The sequence below is a fragment of the Strigops habroptila genome, chromosome 1 (genome assembly GCF_004027225.2).
Source record: "Strigops habroptila isolate Jane chromosome 1, bStrHab1.2.pri, whole genome shotgun sequence".
Classification (NCBI taxonomy): domain Eukaryota; kingdom Metazoa; phylum Chordata; class Aves; order Psittaciformes; family Psittacidae; genus Strigops; species Strigops habroptila.
The window spans coordinates 140,993,291-141,013,211 of record NC_044277.2 but is presented as its reverse complement, the minus strand read 5'-3'; the positions used below and the strand labels follow the sequence as shown (position 1 = coordinate 141,013,211).

General features: G+C 38.9%; 1 protein-coding gene across 3 annotated transcripts in view; it reads left to right on the top strand.

Moving 5' to 3' along the window:
* SNRK (SNF related kinase) overlaps nt 1–19,248 on the top strand; it is a 43,185-nt gene extending 23,937 nt beyond the window's left edge. For 2 of the 3 annotated variants that reach the window (XM_030488986.1, XM_030488890.1), the window contains exons 4-7: nt 6,458–6,599; nt 9,144–9,356; nt 10,434–10,568; nt 15,407–19,237. In XM_030488986.1, coding sequence (XP_030344846.1) covers nt 6,458–6,599; nt 9,144–9,356; nt 10,434–10,568; nt 15,407–16,625 — 1,709 coding nt within the window. In that variant the 3' untranslated portion in view covers nt 16,626–19,237. Of the gene's footprint in view, nt 1–6,457; nt 6,600–9,143; nt 9,357–10,433; nt 10,569–15,406 lie in introns of all 3 variants that reach the window. The other variant, XM_030488802.1, reaches the window with a different exon arrangement.
* Nucleotides 19,249–19,921: the final 673 nt, after the last annotated feature.

Below are 19,921 nucleotides of genomic sequence, written 5' to 3'. Positions count from 1 at the left end.
CTTGCTTTGATGAGATGTCAGGCTTTTATCTCATTGTTGCTCCAACATCTTTCTAATCTGCTCATGCAACTGTCTTGTCACAGTTGATGCTTTTGACCAAATAAGATCACTAGATCTTGACTGAGGCTTTCACTCAGTTTGAGTGAACTCCCCCTTTTTAATAGGGTAAGAACAGTCTTTGGGATTTACAAATGAAAGATCAAGGTGTCATTTTCTACTGTGCTGGTGGAAGTGGTCTCCCAGAAGAAGGAGGTATTCCCATTTTTCGACACCTAGGATGTGAGCAGAAACGGGCAATAGCAGGGTACAGAACAAGAATGGGCAGCATGTACTGACCAAGTGTTGGTCAAAGCACTTGATCACCTGAGTGCAAACCTCCATCTTCTGTCTTCCTTGGGATCCAGAGGACAGGTAAGTTTTCTGTATTAATCGGAAAGAATAACAGAGCAGCTCTGATTATGACAGCACAAAACAGTATGGCAAAGAATGTTCCTGTTGTGTGGCTTTGTGTATTGTTTGGGGAAGTAACAAAATCTTGTAAAAATGCACTATAATAAAATAATCTGATTCTCCTTTACGAATTTCTCAGGCAGCCATGCTTAAAGATCTTGCATCTCTTAGCCAGACGGCACTATTCTGGAAACAAAGAATTCTCCAAAATGTACCGTAGTTATTGCATTAAATGGGTGAACAAAAATTTGTATCTTTAAAGAGAAGGCATCATTTTCATTTCTTTAAATCTTTTTTTGCAGTATTTTTTTCTGAATTTGATGGAAAAACACACAGTTATGAATCTCCAGTAGAGAAAAGTGGAAAGCACAGATACAGGATTGATTTTTGCATGTATAGAATGGTTTAAAACTAAAAACTGGGGTACAAACTTAGCATTTCTTGTATGTACCATATAGTCATTTAACTGTTGATCTTTTAACTCTTTCAAAATGTTATGTGGGTATTAACTCATTATTTTAGAATATCTGCTTTGAAATCTGCAGAGTCTAAACCTTGGATTTCAGGTTACGCTGAAGGCTGGCAAACCAACGTGTTTAAACTTATTTGCATGTTAGGAGTGTAGGTCACCGACTTAAATTTAGAAGACATGTTTGCAAACAATACTTTTAACCCTCAAGTTTATGGGTGCTTTTTGCAAAGAGATTATTTTCCCCTTTTTGATAGTACTATCTATGTCAAACTATAAGTGTCTTCAAAAATTACAAAATAGAAACTTCATAATGCAAAACTGGAAGGGATTTCTGTTGTCCTGGAAATTGAGATAAGAAGGACATGAAGCTGTTGGAGCAAGTGCAGAGGCCACGAGGATGATAAGGGGGCTGGAACACCTCCCAGATGAAGACAGGCTGAGAAAGTCGGGGCTGTTCAGCCTGGAGAAGAGAAGCTGCGTGGAGACCTCATAGCAGCCTTCCAAGGGGGCCTACAAGGATGCTGGAGAGGGACCCTTCATCAGGGGCTGTAGGGATAGGACAGGGGGTAATGGGTTTAAAGTTAAATAGAGGAGATTTAGGTTGGATATAAGGAAGTTCTTTACTGCGAGGGTGGTGAGGCACTGGCACAGGTTGCCCAGAGAAGCTGTGGCTGCCCCATCCCTGGTAGCATTCAAGGCCAGGTTGGACGGGGCTTGGAGCAACCTGGTCTAGTGGAAAATGTCCCTGCCCATGGCAGGGGGTTGGAACTGGATGATCTTTAAGGTCCTTTCCAACCCAAACCATTCTATAATCTGCTGGTAAAAATCCTACTTTTAATTTAATCCAGCATGTTGCATGTGTCTTGGAAAAAGTGCATATAAGAAATTTTGTGGTAGGTTGAGATGGGCAAGATACTGTTGTTACTGTTCTTATTTTGTTTAGGATTGCACACAGCTGTTGTCTAAGTAACTGTGGTAGTTTGAAATACCACTGAATAATCCACTTTTAAAATACCAGTTCCATTTTTCCACTGTTCTTGCTGCGTATGTGTATTTCAAATTAAGTTACTTTGAAAATTTGTTTAATGTTTCCTGTTTCCCGTCAGCTTTTTTTACCACTTCCTTTACACTTAACCGTACTTTACACTGTGTTCTATGTGAAGAGTGAAAAATAATTGTGTTATAGTGGAACTGAGATAACGCTGTGCTGCTTTAAATGGAGCATTCAAGTTCTGTGTGTTCACACTATCAACATTATTTTAGTTCTTGCTGTGCTGTCATACTTTCAGTTTCTCAGATAAACACCTAGAATATGCTGCTTCTCATGGGCAAAAAGAAGTATAGTTTTACTCTTGGTGCTGCATGCTACAGTGAGGGTGCCTCTGAAGGTCACCTGGTGTAATCCCCCTGGTCAAGCAGCACATCTAGAGATATGCTCTAGTCTATCACTTTCATTGGGCTCTCTCCAGTATGTCCTTATATCTCTTGTACTGGGGAGCCAGAACTGGGCACAGTGCTTCAGATGTGGCCTCAGAAGTGCTGAGCAGAAGTAAAGGGTCTTCTCACTTGACCTGCTGGCAACACCCCTCCTAATTATTGTGATGCATGATTATGGTGGTTGCTTATTTATTCATCATTCTTTTTAAGCAAACTCTCATAGATTGTTGCCTGGAATGCTGGATGACAAAACATAGTGAGCTTGGTCATCATGCAACTTTTCCAGTCAAAGACCATCAAAAACTTCTGCAAACACCTGTAACCAAAGATCTGTAGGCTGATCTCTGGTCACTTGTGTATAGGACAAAAGCTGCTGGAAAATGCACTAAGTTTTGCCATTTCTAGGGTGGGGTGGGGGACACACACACAAACACTGTGAGTTTTCTTTTTTCTTAGATGTTGCTGTAGCAACATGTACATTTTCTGTTGAGCCTTTAACAAGGTGGCAACTTGCAGTTGACCAGAAAGAGTGTGTTTTTAAAGATGTTGCATCATTTATAAGGTTGGTTGATTTTAATTGCACATGGAGTGGCAAACAAGTGACTGGGTCTAGTTAAACTGTGACAGAGAAGATGGGCAAGGAAGCAACCCCTTGATTAGAGAGTCTGCATATGAAGGATCAAGACAGAACTCTTGAATTTGGCCTCTTAATTCACCTGCAGACATCCAAACACTTGTCTATGCTTTCATAAATGAGAAGCTTGCTATAATATGATATAGGAGTGCTTGTGAACGTGACCTTAAGACGACATCTGTCTTGTGACATAATAAGGTCTGTGATTTTTCTGTCTTCAGTCTTAACATGTAGATTAAACTTACTTAGGCACAATATTTTCTTGCTTCCTAGTTGTTAGTATACTTTCAAGTCTGCTTAGGCTGCTCAGCTGTGTCCTTGACACTCTGAGCTAAGTCATTTTAGTAGCTATGACTGTAGATGCAAGGAAGTTGATCTTCAGCCACAGCTATAAAAAATATGGTGAGAATAAAAGCCATGCAATTGTTTCTCTCCATTGCTATTTCTTGGTCACATCAGAATAAGTGTCTGCTATACTGGCAGGCCAGCAAAATACACATTTGTCTGAAAAATGGTAAGCTTTGTAGTATGCAAGAATGAGATAGTGTAGTTGCTGCTACCCTAGTGCTCTTTGCTGGGAGTGTAAGAACATCTAGATGATGTGGCAAGGTCAAAAAGTCTTAAGCACCATTTCTAGTTTCTAAAAAACTTTTTTCTGCATACACATGATGCCTTTTTAGTGTATATCTTGTGCATTATACAAAATGCATGATATACTGACATACAGTAACAGGTCAGTGCATAGAATCATAGAATCAACTAGGTTGGAAAGGACCTTTAAGATCATCAAGTCCAACCGTTACCCCAGGAACGGTACCTCATGAACAGTTCCAACACGATTGATACTTCACTATTAACAAGAGTTTGTAATTTATTTTTCATGCAGTTGTATTAAAAAAAAAAAAAAAAAAGAGAGAGAGAGAGGAAAAAGGTGGTTTGATATCATTTGCAGCTCTTTTTATCTGGAAAGACCTGTGGATATGGAGTGCAAAATACAGTAACTAGTGAAAGAAAAATACACAGAACTCTCTATTATGTGCTGGCTAACCAGTAATTACTGTTCTATTTGTCAAAATACTGATATCTTACTGGACACTGCGTTACAGCAAACAATAGTGGGGGGTTTTTTTGCATTCAGAGGATTAGTTGGGTTCTGCTTCTGAAAAGTGTTTTTTATTCCTTTTGTAACGTAAATGTGCATCCATGTTTATCTAAATAACTTCTGGAAAACTAAAATGGTATCTGTCATCACAAATCCTTCCAAACTGAAATAGAGAAGCATATGTATATCCAAGAAAAGAAGCCATGTGTGTAAAATAGAAAATTGTTTAGGAGACTGCCTGCTAAAAGAAAAGACTTGAGGATGTTTATCTATTCAGTGCAGTTGAAACTTCAAGGTCTGCTAGAGTTTCCTTTATATGATGATTTCATGGAACTTTAATTGCTGTCTTACTGTGATTGCTGTGCTTTTCTCAGGACTGTCTTATTGGTTTAAGCTTGATTTCTTAGAATATTGTGGAGTTTTTCTTCTGTTTAAACACTTTATATGCTTATTTTTAACTTATAAATTAATTATATTGCTCCGCTTCCCAATATTTTTCTCTTGGCTTAAATTTACAAATGTATATTGCTTTATTATAGCAAACATAATTTGTCTGTAATTATGAATACTATGTGGGCTCTTCTAAAATACTTATACTGAAAGGAGACAGAGTATTATGGGGGGAGTATCGAACAGAATACTAGGATAGATCATATCACAAAATAGGTCTTTAGGCAAAGATAAGAACCTAGGAAGGACATCCCCTATTCCAGAACATTTTGCTTTCTGGCATGAGGCTATCGAAGTATTTAAGCACTTACTGAATCTTAAACATGGGAATAGTCATGTTGAATTTGCAGGTATACGTGATATGGTGTATGGGCCTCAAAATGCTCAGTACCTACAAAATTGAGGCCTTAGTAAGCATAACAGAAATCAAATAATTGTCTGAGTTAATAGCATACACTTACTACAAATTAGAGCTCTAACAAAAATTACCATATAGTTTTTCTGTTCCTCTGTCAGCTAAACCATATGAAGAATGGGTTGTAAGTAGCAAAATGAGTAATTGTTTTAGGGATGAATGTGTGTGATTTATGTTATTAAATAAAATTGTTGTCATTCTTCAGTGTTAAATGCATGTCAAGTATTTTGAATAAGCCACAGAAAGTACAATGCAGTTGGGTGGATAACTTAGTGTGGTTCTCTCCTGCAAGCCCTTCCCAGGAACAAACTGGTGTGCTCTGCTTCCTTGCCCCATGCCAGCTGCTTTCCCCTCTTTCCTCAAGAGTTGTCTGCCAGTTCAGGTTTCTCTCATTTCAGCTGTTGGTTTGTTTTTACTGGATATGGATCTGTGAAGTGCTAGGGTGTAAGACCCAAAATTGCTGCTGAAATTTCCAGAGCATGGAGTTGTAGCTTAAGTGTCAGAGCGTGGCCTTTTCTCTGAGCATATATTGGAGTTATTTATTTTTCTTCAGTATGATACTTTTCTCAATATTTAAGCTTCCTGTATTGGATTCAGGGAGACTTGTGAAATATTTTCTTTTAGGCAAACTCGTTATAAAGATTTGAACTAAATATTAGCTTTTACAGTAAGTAGAAACCAACTAAAGGGCGTCATGCCTGGAAGTGCTTCTTTCTCGTCTTTTTCTGTGTCATTTCACTGGGGAGCAAGAAAGTTGTTAAATGTTTTTATATTTACACAAGCAGGAATTAGAAGGAAACAAGAAGACTCCCAGAGTGCAGTAGAGATCATTGGGATATTTTAAAAAAACAAACCAGAAGAAACCCAACACCAAAAACACAACCACCAACAACAAAAAATACCAACCACCCCCTCACACTTTGCAATATGATTGGCGTAAGAAGAGGTTTTACATAAGTTAATGATTTACCAGTGGAAGTAGCAAAAACCACTGAAGGAAAAACATATCTAAATCAGCTTCATTGAAATAAGTGGCTTTCTTTGTGATTTCTTACTTCATAGAGTAACATGTAAACCATACTGAAAACAGTTTATGCTAGTCCTTCAGAAAGAAACATGCTTTGAATACAAATCTCTTTAATAACCTGTGCCTACCTGTGAAGAAAAGGGTAATGAATTCTTGTCTTCTGAGTGACCAGATTATCTTGAGCTTTATCTAACACTCTGCTGTCAAAGGTGTTACGCATCTCAAACTGTTGTGCATGACTTGAAGTTGTGAATTCTGATATTTTTTCCCCCTCTAAAACTATAAAAGCTGTCAAACAGTGGAACTACTGTATTTTGTACTTCAGTGGAATTGCAAATGCCATAAGCAGTGCTCACAATGAAGAGTGCAGTAATCACCCCAGTATGCATCTCAAGAATATTTCCTGGGGTTTGTGGTAATTATGTCTGTTTCTCAACAGTTATTTTACAGTATGTGCTATATATTTACAGATATATGGAGTTTGGGGGTCATCCTCTTTATGCTGGTTTGCGGACAACCACCGTTTCAAGAAGCAAACGACAGTGAAACTCTGACTATGATAATGGACTGCAAATACACAGTGCCACCTCATGTGTCCAGAGAATGTAAAGAGTAAGTAGAGTACCAAAGAACTTGGAAGCATTCATAGAAGTGGGTTCTCATTACCTTTGGAAGCTGCCTATACCATATTATCCATATGTGGAATATTCCTTGCCTGTTAATATCATGCCTGATGCTTTTGCTTTGTTAGTATTTCCTTATATCGATTGAGTAGTTTCTTGGGCACCAGTATTGCTTTTCTTCTTCTTTGTGCCTACTCTAACTAAAGATTAATCCCGTGATATTTTTTGCCAGTCGGTTTTTTCCCACACTTGTGTGACACTTCATTTTGGTTTTACACAATGTATCTTTGTATCTTAGTTGTCATGCATTTTATAAATGATTGAAGAAACTGCTTACCACTGACTGGCTTTGGCCACCGCTCTTGCTGGACAAATTGCAAGGTGTTGCTGAGAGTATTCTGTGGCAGAGGTTAAAAAGGTAACGATTCCTTTAGGTTTCTGGTCAAAACACAAGTTGTCAAAACCCAAGGATATTACAGCAAGTTTTGCTCATCTCCTACTGAAATTGCAACTCCAAATCAACATTCTAGGCAATCAAGGGAGAAAAATATTCTGTCTTAAAATACCATATGCCACTTGGGAATCATGACTCATTTTGATGTTGTTTTTCTGCAGCGTTCAGTGGACTTTTTTGGTTTTTTGATACATTCTACTGTTTCCCTATCGGTTAATGACCTCTTCAGTCCTTTTAATATGTATCCCAGTTGCATCACTTAGACTATTTTACAATGTTTGACTGGGTTCTTGAATTTGCAATAGTATATCTTTTAATTTTCAGTAAAAATTAAAAGTCCAGGTGCCTTTATAAATGCATTTGTTCCTGTCAAAAGCTAGAGCAACATCTAGGATTCTGCTGTTTGGCAAAGCATGAAATCTGCTATAGCTGTGGTCATAATGACCTTTCCTCTCTTCACCTGTCATCTGCATGCTCAAGGAATCTAACACATAACATTATGCCATACCTGTTTTTTTGTGTCTTGTCATTAATGTCTAGTATTTCCAGTAACATGGAAAAGCTGCTGTCAGTGCTCTCAGCAGCTTGAAGAGCTTTACATACAGGAAGAGGCTTAAAATACAATACAGGAAGAGGTTTAAAAGAGAGCTCTTATCAGTGAGTTCTATCGAATAAACCTCTTGAGATGCTGCATGCTCTGCTGAGGCCAGAAAACGTATTTTTGCAGCCTTTTGCTTAATATAGTGGTTAATACTAATTAGCTTAAAGGCCCAAGTAGATGTGCTTTCTCACGATATATCAACAAGGTACGATCCATTACTGAAGTCCTCCATAGGTTTTCTTAGGAAAAAGATGCTGGGAATGGTTAAACTTCCTGCTTGGAGTGAAAGCATTCTTGCTGGTTTGGGATGCATAAGCAAACTTAAAGCAGGATGTATGTGTGGTACATTTGTGTGGTTTCACTGCAGGTGTAGTTTAAAAAAAGTCAAATGAAGTATATAATTTGTTTCCTTTCTGTCATAATACTAACAAAAGCAAAGGAAATCAAGGCTCCCATGTCTCACCCTGCCTTTCCTTTTGGTAAAGGCAGACACCACAGCTACCAAGTATATGCGTGACATTGTTTTTTTACAATAGAGTTTCAAGAAGTCTGTGTTAACTTCCATTTAGAATTCCATACATCGTCTCACACTAAAAAGAATAAATAATAAAAGAAAATTGTGATTAGCTTTCTGATTTGTGTGGCCTTACTATTTAAAGTTGCATGGTGTAGTATATTAGTGCAGTAAAAAGCATTATGCGAGAACCGCAGAACTTTCATTCCACGTGTTGGAGCAATAAAGTTTGATTAAAACCTTGGCACGAAAACTCTGTATATCCACGTTGTGTTTGTCATGCAAAGCCAAAAATACCTCCCCCAAGAATTTTTCACGTATAGTAAGTGAACAAGATGTGCTGTGCTAATCAAGTCTTCTTCCTCTGTTTATTTGGGGAATTTATGCACTTCCTTTCCAGCGCTTGTAAACACTCAGTATCAACCCATTAGTAGGGTTATCACTTCATCATCCCAGACAGTGTTTTGGTTTGTGGGGTTTTTTTCTCTTTGGATAGAACAGATCACTGTTCTTTCAGGGATACTAAAGAATCAAATGTATGATAGCTACTTCACAACAAAATATTTCTGCTTATCTTGACATTCCATATTCCTATTGAAAGCAGCAATAATAGAAAATTGTATTTCTATTACTTTACAGACCAGCCTGTAGGCTGTGACAATTGCCCTATAAGACCTATTAAAACCAAACAAACTGGAAAAATCAGATGAAGAATCTAAGCATAGTAAATGAAAACTGCCGTGTTTGTGGCATTTATAGTTTTTAATAAGTCAGTCATTTGTTTCGGTTCAGCAGTATTTGGAATGTCTTTGAGCATAAATAATTTCCCATCACATTGTTTACTGTAGATACTTCTAAAGATCTGTGTAGGCTGACAGCAGAAAATTTCTTCCTAATGTTGTTCTTACAGTGGCTGCTTTTTAAACACGAGTGCATTTTGTTTAGATTTATTTTTTATTCACAGTCTAATTACACGGATGTTGCAGAGAGACCCAAAGCGAAGGGCGTCTTTGGAAGAGATTGAAAACCATGCGTGGCTCCAAGGAGTTGACCCTTCTCCTGCAACAAAGTACAATATTCCTCTTGTGTCATATAAAAATCTCTCTGAGGAGGAACACAACAGTATAATACAACGCATGGTCCTTGGGGATATAGCAGACCGAGATACAATAGTGGAGTAAGTTACCAGTTCTATATTACATTATCAGCTTTCTATATGCAGTTTGTTTTGTATGTCTGTCACTTAATTAAAGGTGTCATGAGAACCTGGGCACTTCAGTGTTTAAGTATCAAGCTATTCAGTTTACAGACAAAACATTACAATCTTGCTCTGTAATAGGATATTGCAGGATGAGAAATACTGAAGCAGTCCCAGCCTTAGGAAAAACTTGAGAAAAATGTGTTTGAACAGTGTTCAATTCCTGCAGCAGTTTGCCACCTTGAGTAAATGTAACTGCTTTGGAATCCATGCTTCTACTTGTGCTTTGTATCTCATGCATAGTTGGAAGTGATAAATTCTGGTATTTTTCCATTAGTATGTTTCCAGTATACCTGAATCTTTTGTTAACTTAAAATACTGTTCCTTTTATCTATATAATGCAAAAGTCATTGTCACGGAGTGAGCTTGCTAGAAAGCTACGTAGTTTCTTCTAATAGATTAAACCACACAAATATCTAAAATATTCCCAAAATTGAAAGAGGACTTAAAATTGTTTTTTCTATTTGTTTAAGCTGGAAAATCTGTTACTGTCTATTGGTGTGTGTGGGGAACCATCAGTCTCACTTAAGCTTTTAGCTGCGTAACAGTGCCATCCTTTTCTGTTACAATGTCTGAATGATGCTTACTGGCTTATGAACTTAATTTTACCGCAAACTTAATGTGGCAGCCCTAAAACAATGAAGGTTTTTCCTCCAGTTGTTGCATAAACAAATATTAGTGCTTTGTGGTTGTAAATGCTAGTGGGAAAGCCTGTCATTGGGGTACAGCATCACTGAAATACAATTTTATCATTTAAAAAACATTCAGTAAAGGAAGAATTCCTTTATTTCTTTTTGGATTATATTCTGAGGATGTCCTCATCCTACTTAAATTGAAATTGCTAGACGACATGCTTGTCAAAACATCAAAAATACACAGTTCTGCTTTCAGGCACTCTTCCTGCTCTGAGAAGTACAGCAGGTTGTGTGAGATGCATGTCCAGTTTTTAGAAAACCATTGATACATGGTTTATTTCATGTTTTGTACTTTCCTCAGGGCATTGGAAACTAACAAATACAATCACATCACTGCTACTTACTTCTTACTAGCTGAAAGGATTCTGCGAGAAAAACAAGAGAAAGAAATTCAGACCAGATCTGCAAGCCCCAGCAACATCAAAGCTCAGTTCAGGTGAGAATTTAGGAATCTAAATGGTTGCTTATTTGTTTGTTTGTTTTTTAACTTGGCTAACTGAGAATATTACTGAATTGCTCAAGTAGTAAAATACTTATTCACTGCAAATCTTAAATGTCTTCAAAGTGCTGTGGATGTTTCAGAAGCTCTTCAGAAATCAGTTACCAGTAATATCTTAAATTCCTACACTTTTCATGAAATGGCTAATCAATTTGAGGTCTGTATATGAAGCAGCAAGTTTTCACACCTGCTAGGAAAGGGTGTGTTCATTGACCTTTCAGTTCCTCAGACAAACTTGTGTATAATATACCTGGAAAAAAATCAGTTGCATAATCCATAAACTTGTTGTTTGGACATTAGCTATAAATGAGAAATCACTCTGAATTTGATGTTATGGTTTAGTTGTTAGCTTTGATTTTTCAGTGGCTGAACATCCCCTAAATCAAGCTTAGAGTAAACATCTGTAGGTTATGTTCTTTCTCATGTCAGTTGATATGCCTGTTGTACAAGGAAAACTACTGAAATAATTGCTTTAATTTGCTTTAATTAGCCATTTAAAGACATTGCAATAGATACTCTTTTATTTATTTATTTGACAAAAACATGATGGAAAAAACCTCACAGCAACGTTCCCTGAGATTTTCAAAGCTTCAGACACAGGAAAACTAAAGGGGGAAGTGGGGTTCTGGCATGTAGTTGGGATGGATATGTTCAACCAATTTGCTCTGCAGCCACTTACCAGAACATCCCATATGTTCAGTTACAGCAGTGTATCCTTTAAAAAGAAAAAAAACAAACAACAAACCAACCAACCAACAAAAACCCCAAACCAACCAACCAAAAAAACCCCTCCAAAAAACCCACAAGGCAAATAATATATTTTCCATCTGCATGTTGATATTCGAGAATGCAACTTTTGAACAGTTACTTTTCTTAAACATTCTGGTTTTTCGTTTCCTGAGTGAAGTGGTAGACTTTGACCAGGGATCTGCTCGTAATGAAAAATATAGATCTTTATTGGCCCATCTTGACAACCTTTCCAGTGAAGATAGACGCTATGCTGAAGCATTTCCATCAATTTTTCTTCTCTAACCTCCAGCCTCTTCAACAGTTACCTTTTAGGTAAAATATAATTGGTAACTGTTATTATCAATACCAATTGTTAGTAGCTATCTGTTAATGAGAGAAGAATGTTAAGTGCTTGTGCTCATGTTTAGAGTTGTTGCCTACCTTCAGCCATGTTAATCTGTCTGTAGGATTTAGAGAAAAAGACAAGATAGCTTGTTCTTTCCAAAGGTTTCTTTGTGTACCTTTCATGCAAGGCCACATGTGAGATAATTTAATAGGAGTGATAATAGGGACATAAATGCTGTGGTGTCCTTCTGGCACATATGCCTGTAATCTTTGGCCTAATTGATAAAAGTGAAGTACTACTACCTCAAATTCAGTCTAGAATAAATGGACATTTGTTATAAATTAAGGACACACAGTTTGGAAAATAGGTGAAAGATACATCATCTCCATTGGTTGTTACCTTGGATTTAGGCTGAGATTTTGGAGACTTTTAGAGGAGTCTTTTCTGAATACCGTTCCATTTACCTGAATAATGAGTTGTTTCTGTCTGAACCTTACAGTAGTTCTCAACACCTTTGTCATCTCCAGATGAAACTGCACCCTGTGGGCTGAACTGGATTAGACTGAAATTTTGTTGCTGCTCCTGTAAGAGCATTCACTCAATGGTCACTTATGGAGGATATTTTATCTTGTGCTCAGTGGTTACAAGTACCTTAGAAGAGTTACTGTTGCAGGCAGCTAGGGGTTGGCTGCAGAACTGAAGTGGTCTGGAGCTCGGTGTTACAGAGCTTGCTTCTCTCAAGGGTAATACTGTAACTTTCACTCCGCAGTTCTCTATTTAATGGATCACCCTCTTTATGTCAATTTCTTTTAAAAAAAGAAATCCAAGCAGAACATCAAATGTGCCTAATACTAAGTATTAGTTGTAAAACAAATTAGAGGAAAACTTTTGAGTTTACCTTCAAATGAAAATTGTAGAACTACAAAGTCTGCTTTGAAATTTTGTGATTTTTTTTTTTTTTTTTTTTTTTTTTTTTTCTTCTCTGTGTCAGTGTCACTCTTTCGGTAGAAGAGCTGCTCCAGTTGTATGAGGAACTGGAACAAACAAGTTCATTGAATCTAAATCTTGGTATGAATTTGTAAAGTTGGAGCTGTTGAAACCTGCCTTATGAGTATGAATTTTCTTTTCATCACAAGGACATCTGCATAAACTTGGGAACTCTTGCCCTTAATGGTCCCAGGTAGTTATTGCTTGTCTTCGTGATGGTTCTAAATTCAAAGTGTTTATATAGAATGACCTTATGGAAACAACAACAAAGCAGTGCATTACTTTGATTTTTGAGACTTCAAAAGATCTAAAAAAAAAATAAAATTAACTTGCAACCTGGAGTTTCCCTTCTGTCCCACTTTCCCCCCAGGCCCACTGGGAATAAGGGGAGGAGGAAGTGAAGGGAGGCAAACATGGGCTGCTATGAGAGATAAACATACTGTAGTGAGGAGGTTTATTGCCTGGAAGCAACAAGACTGTTAGATACTGTATTTACCCTTTATTGTGACAGCCACAGAACTCTCTTCCTTTTTTTGCTGACAAACCAGTCTGTTCTTAAAGCATGGTAAATTCTTGGAAGATTTAGATCTTCATTTTCTGTCATTTTTATAGGTATGTTTCTAACTTAAAAAAGTCCTATTTGTTAATCACAGACAGTTGTTTGTTTAAAATACACAGCACAGCGCAAGTGACCAGAAAACTAGGTCAGTGGTTCCCAGTGTTTCTGGAGTCACCCTAAGACTGGGCCTAAGGGAGGATGCCAGTGTCATACCAAGGAGGGTCACAGCCTGGGCTCCACTTCTTGTCTGGACAGCTTGGATCAGAGCTGCTGGTTGGGTGGCCTCTCTCAGGCAGAGCCTCTCCTGGAGGGAAGCTGCTGGGAGGCCACCAGCAGCTCCCAGTGAGACAGGACAGAGCCAGCATGGCTCATCCCAGGGAATGGGCTATGCAGGCTCACATGCGTGTTAGAGGGTCCTTGTGGAGTTTTGTGTCACTGGTTTGATAAGCAAAACTGAAGCTTGCACTTCAAAACAAAGTGTGCAGCTAGGCTGGGTGAGTTTAGTGTTGACTTTATTAAAGTGCTCTTCTTCACAGCTCATACAGCTGTGGTAGTTGGTCAGTTGTAACGTGTGTAGACAGGCGTCTCACAGTTCAGCATCCTTTTCTATCCAGATGTTATGAGCCTTGAGCAAATGCAGCCCTAGTGCAGGGGCGTCCATTAACTTCAAACACTTAAGAACAACACATTTAGAATTAAGAATAGCAAAGAGGTGTCTAAGCTTTCCTTGTTTCTTCTTGTAACACAGCAGAGATCGGGAAGTTGGTATGATCCTTCTGTCTTTGTATGCAGGCTGTCCAAGCAGGTATTTGGGGTCACACTTGGTGTGCAACATTCTCTGCTTCCTCTCCCGCTTTCTTCCTATGCCTTCCTTCTGAACTGGGCTACAAAGTCAGGCAGCCCTTTCTTTTGGAACACCCAAAATATGGTTGTGAATGTCTTGTGATATGCTATCTGTATGTGAACAGAGGTGTCTACTACAGCTTTTCATGCAGTATGCTGGAGAACTTTAGTTATGTAAAGTTAAGTGATTGGCAAAGTCTTTTCCATTAATGGTAACTCTTAATGGAGGTTAGAGGTTAGAGGTTTTCTAACCTTGAGAGGTTAGAAAACATTTCTGGGTCTCCACAAGAAATGTGGAGCTTATGCTGGGTGAAGCAATTGAAGAATTGTTAAGGTGTGGGTGTGTAGGTGTTGGTCTTTTGGATTAGGCTTTCAAAATAGAGAGAGGAAAGACTGGCAGTCTTTGTTCTTAATTTATTCTGTGTGCATTGTAGGAAAATTACAATATATATCAGTATTTAAAGTAGAATACAAATCATTAGATACTGTCTCAGATACTGGAGATAAGACATCAGCTGCTAACTGTAAAACTGATTTACGCTCAGGTGTTACTGTCGATTTGAGCTAATGCTAGTACACAGTCGTACATTTTGAGCTTGGATTTACAATGTATTCAAATGTCATACTCTCAAGCAGTGTGAGTCCTGGATTCATGCAGCTGTATTATTCCAGCTGCTCAGCCAAGGACAAATAAATGTATGATCTCAACTCATGTGTGTTTAAAATAAAAGGGGATTTTGCAGAATAGAGCTTGGTCTGAATAAGACTTACTGAAAATGAGAGAATTGTTTCTCCTGACTCAGCTTTTCAGTCTCACTCATGTTAATTCTAGCCTAATTTTTTACAGTAAGGATACTGGGGAAAGAAAATAACAGAAGCTTCACATTAAAAGGGGTTTGCAATACTATTAAGTTGTGCTTGAATCAGCTCATATCATCCTCTAGGTACTGGGTGTTCTATACCTATGTCAGATTATTTTCTTTGAGACACAAGTATTTAAAGTTGGTTTTTTTTAATTGCTCAATTCATTTTCGGAGAACAGTGAAACCTTAAGGTTTCATTTGACAGTAACCAACATAATTTCTAAACTATGCTTTTGTATATATGATGTTCAAGTAACAGCATTTCTGAAGGAATGCACAATCTCTGAGAACGTTTCCTTTTCTTCAGTCACTCAGTGCTGTTATTTACAAACATGCCACTCCGCAGACAATTTGCATGGCAGTACTTGTGCTTCTCTTGTGCAGATCTTACATTTTCTTATTTGTCATGATCTAACTTCTCTTTCATCCTTCCTAATTGTTTATGTAGGCAATCATGGCCAACAAAAATCGATGTACCCCAGGATCTGGAGGATGACCTTACAGCTTCTCCTCTCTCCCATGCCACTGTTCCTCAGTCACCAGCTCGCACGGCTGAGAACGTTCTCAACGGCCACAGGAGCAAGGCCCTTGGCGATTCAGCGAAGAAGGAGGATATCCCTGAGTTAGCCGGGCCGGCACTTTCAGCAGTCCCGTCTGTGAGCTTAAAACCCACCACAAGTGGCCGGAAGTGCTTGTTCAGAGTAGAAGAGGATGAAGAGGAGGATGAAGAAGATAAGAAACCTATTTCTCTTTCTACTCAAGTTGTTCTGCGCCGTAAGCCTTCAGTCACAAACCGACTTACTTCAAGAAAGAGCGCACCAGTCCTCAATCAGATCTTTGAGGAGGGTGAGTCAGATGACGAGTTTGACATGGATGAGAACTTGCCCCCAAAGCTCAGCAGGTTAAAAATGAATATTGCTTCACCGAGCACAGTGCATAAACGCTATCACAGGAGGAAAAGCCAGGGCCGGGGCTCTAGCTGCAGTAGCTCAGAAACAAGCGATGATGACTCAGAAAGCAGGAGACGCCTAGACAAAGATAGTGGGTTTACTTACTCCTGGCATAGGCGGGATAGTAGCGAAGGGCCACCCGGCAGCCAGGGAGATGGAGGTGGACAAAGCAAACCAAGTAATGCAAACGGAGGGGTAGACAAAACAAGCCCAAGCGATAACAACAAGGGCGGGGGGAGCCCCTCTGGCAGCTCTGGCGGTGGCACCAACACCACTTCAGGTTCCACTCGGAGATGTGCCGGATCCGGAAACTCACTGCAGCTGTCGTCTAGAAGTGCAGGGGAACTGGTTGAAAGCCTCAAGTTGATGAGCCTTTGCCTAGGCTCGCAGATTCACGGCAGCACTAAATACATTATCGATCCGCAAAACAATCTGTCCTTTTCCAGTGTAAAAGTACAGGAGAAATCGACATGGAAAATGTGTATAAGCTCCAGTGGAAGCGCAAGCCAGGCTTCGTCCCTGGGCAGCCTAAAATTTTTTTCTGACCAAATGTCAGTCACAGCAAATGAATTGGAACGGATAAAGAACAGGAACTTGAAAAACAATGTGCTACAACTACCTCTCTGTGATAAGATGATATCTGTGAATATTCAGCGGAACCCAAAGGAGGGGCTACTGTGTACCTCCAGTCAAACCAGTTGTTGTCATGTCATTTGACGATGACCTGACTTTAGTAGCTTGATCTACTTGACAGCATCAATCTTCCTGTTCAGAGCTGTGAACACCTTGTCACGGACCCCCTTTTGTTGTCTTAAGATTTTTAAGTGAGCTTTGAGCAGTTATTTATTACACTTTTGAGTTTGCTTGATGGTATGACAGTGCATGGTCTTTGCATGCTGCTAGCAGATCTGTTCTTCTTTTTCAACAAAACAGAATATTTTATTGTGTAATTTTTACATTTATGAGTTTACTATGAAAGATCTGGATTAAATTAATATAAATATCTGGATCCTAATGTAAATGGAGCACTTAGAAGTTTCCTGTTCTGCACTTAAACTAGAGAGAGAAGCTTTTGTTTGCTTGTGAAATGTTAATTCTTGTTCTGACCTTCTGTGATAACTAAAATATGTGATATGTGGCATATTTCTATGTGTCTGAAACAGAACCAAAGCAATAATGTTTTGATGCTGAAAACTCTTCAGGGAGCTTTCAGATGTTCCAAGGCTTGTACAAAGCAAAGGTGCACTGAAAATTAGTGATCTTGATGATTTTAAACCCACACCTATTTGTCTTAAGCTATGATATGGATAAAGTTGTGGCTCAAAAATCAAACTGAAAAGATCTTGTTTTGCTAGAGGCAGTTTTCTTTCTTTCTTTAAAAAAGCAAGTAGACTTGTAAGGCAGCTTTCTCCCATAGAAATGTGTTAATATTACAAGCAGACAATCTTCTTTTTTAATAGAACAAAGGTAAACTATTAAGTCTACTTTGAGTCTTTACATGCTAACTGAAAATAAAAGTATTTGTATGAATTACTTTTGTTATTAGTATATCATGACACTTAATATTTTAGGGATTTACCCTTGTAGACCTTTTCCCTTGTCCTCTCCTCCCCTCCCTGAGATTTCCAGAGGCAATAAGGGATGGAAAACCTTTTACGTAATTGGATTCAAACTGAAGTTTTTCTTGTCATTTACATATTTCTCATTATTACTCTTTTTAAGACTTAAAATACTGCTGTTCCCCACATGTATCCACTTATTTTCCCTCAGTAATGATGCTTTTTCATACAGTCAGTTTAAAATAGCGCATAGGAAAGTATTTATTTTGCAGCAATTAATCTTTCTGTCAGGTTTCCCATTGCCACGGCAAGGTCTTGATTGAGAGTATTTCTGTACAAAAGAAGACTTTTGACCAGATGAATTAACTTTGTGGAATTTTATTATCTAGAATAAAATATATTGCAGATTCCTAGTTTTGGGAAGGGCAAGAATGTTTTATTTTTTCATGCTGTGCACTGGGTCTTCTAAGCAATGCTGGTGAGCCTGGTGGTAGTTATGTAGCAGCGCCCTGGGCAGACGCTGGGTGTCTGAGAGGAGTTGACACTGTTGAGCATCCCCTAATGCTTGCAGAGTGGTCGGATACAAGGCATTTCACGTCCACTGCAGAGCAAGCGGAGCACCAGAGAGTGGCCCCACGCCTGGTCATAGCTTTGACAGCTCTTGTTGATCAGTAAGAGACTTTACTGAGGGAGCCTGAACTGTGTGGAGTGCTCTGACCCTTGCTGGGGATTTTATGTTCTGCTTCCTAAGCAAGGCAAGGACAAGTGTTTTACTCCTTTCCATTTTGAACTTGAGTTGCAGTTTAGTCAGCGTGACACTTGTTAGACATGAAAAGCTACAAGGATAGATGTGTGGGTGAAGCCATAGAACACACTTGCTTGACATTTTTGAGCAGGGATCTTACCAAGGGCCAGAAATGTGATGTGTGGTTCACAGACAGTGAGCATAACATCCGAGTAGGAGACAAGTTTATAAAGGGCATTGGCAATAAACTATTTGTTGCAGCTTTTTTCCAAGTATTGTAAATACTCTTTCCTGATATTATGTACAGCCTTGGAATGGCACCTTTTAACTAACCCCAGGTGTATTTTGTTTCCAATGTTTTTATATAAGATTGTATATATGGTGCTCACTTTAGAACAGCTGTGTTGACCATTTATGCTGCATAGTTGTATCATACATAGCCTTAGAGTTGTGTGCGGCTGGTTGAACCTTTGGGTGTACAAATGTTAGTCTGAGTGGTGTCCTTTACCCATTTGTTGACAGGTGAATGATTGTGCATGTGGTGTATGTTGTGTTATGTCATCACGTAAAAGGAAGGGCGAGAATAACCACTACAGTAAAGATAATATTGGACCAAACTATTTAGAGCAAGTAAACAGTTTCTTGTACCCCTTAACGTGTCTTTAAAAGTTACATATAGTTACAGTAGTGTATAAATTAAATATTGTGGAAAAACAGTTAGTCTTGTATTTTTCTGTATGTGTGTATATAAATATATATATAAAAAAAATGTACCTCTAGCAACTTAATCTGTATTTAAGACGTGACAATCTTGACACAGAATTTTAAGAGTAGCAGTCTAAATAAGCAGAATCAATGAACAAAAATAGAAAAAATTCCTCACCAAGAAAGAATCCATGTGTTAAGAGGGTACAGAAATATCAGCTGATCTGATTGCTTCCAGCAATGTTTGGCTTTGTCATTGTATAAACACTCACAGTGTGCGACAGAGATGGAAAATCTGGTTAATAAAAGCATTATCTTGATTGATGCTTAAGCTGTGGTTTGCATGTCCCTGTTTCTGGTGGGGCTCAGGGTGCAGGGGTGGCACAGGCAGCACCTCATTGGTGCTGGCCAGGTTCATAGAGGGTGATAAATTTGAGCAGAAAGCAATAGCTGTGTAAGCTCAGCTGCCTTGAAAAACCATAGAACCACAGCATGGTTTGGGTTGGAAGTGACCTTAAGATCATCTAGTTCCAACCCCCTGCCACAGGCAGGGACACCTTCCACTAGACCAGATTGCTCAAGGCCCCATCCAACCTGGCCTTGGAGGTTGTGTGGGGATGTATGTACAACGTTGTGTGGGGATGCATGTGGGTTTGCAAGCTTTGAGTTTGATCTTGCACAGATCAAACGCGTTCATTTGGGTTTAAACACTGTCATGGCTGGCATCTGCTCAAGCAGCTCTTCAAAGGCTGAGGTGGCTGCTGCTGCTTCAGCAGAACCTCAGGAGGGTTTAAGAGCTTTAGTGAGCTTCACAAGCTGCTGTCCTGCTGGAGAATGCTGCTGATGCACCTGTGAAGCTGCCCTGTCAGCAAACCTGGTGCTGCTCGGGCAGCTCCACACTGCAGTGCACAGCAGGTTTCAACAGCTCGGATACAGCAGTTGCTCTGCGTGTGCCTGTAAGTAAGTTGCTTGGTCCTGTCCCGGCCCCACGTGTCCGTCACACT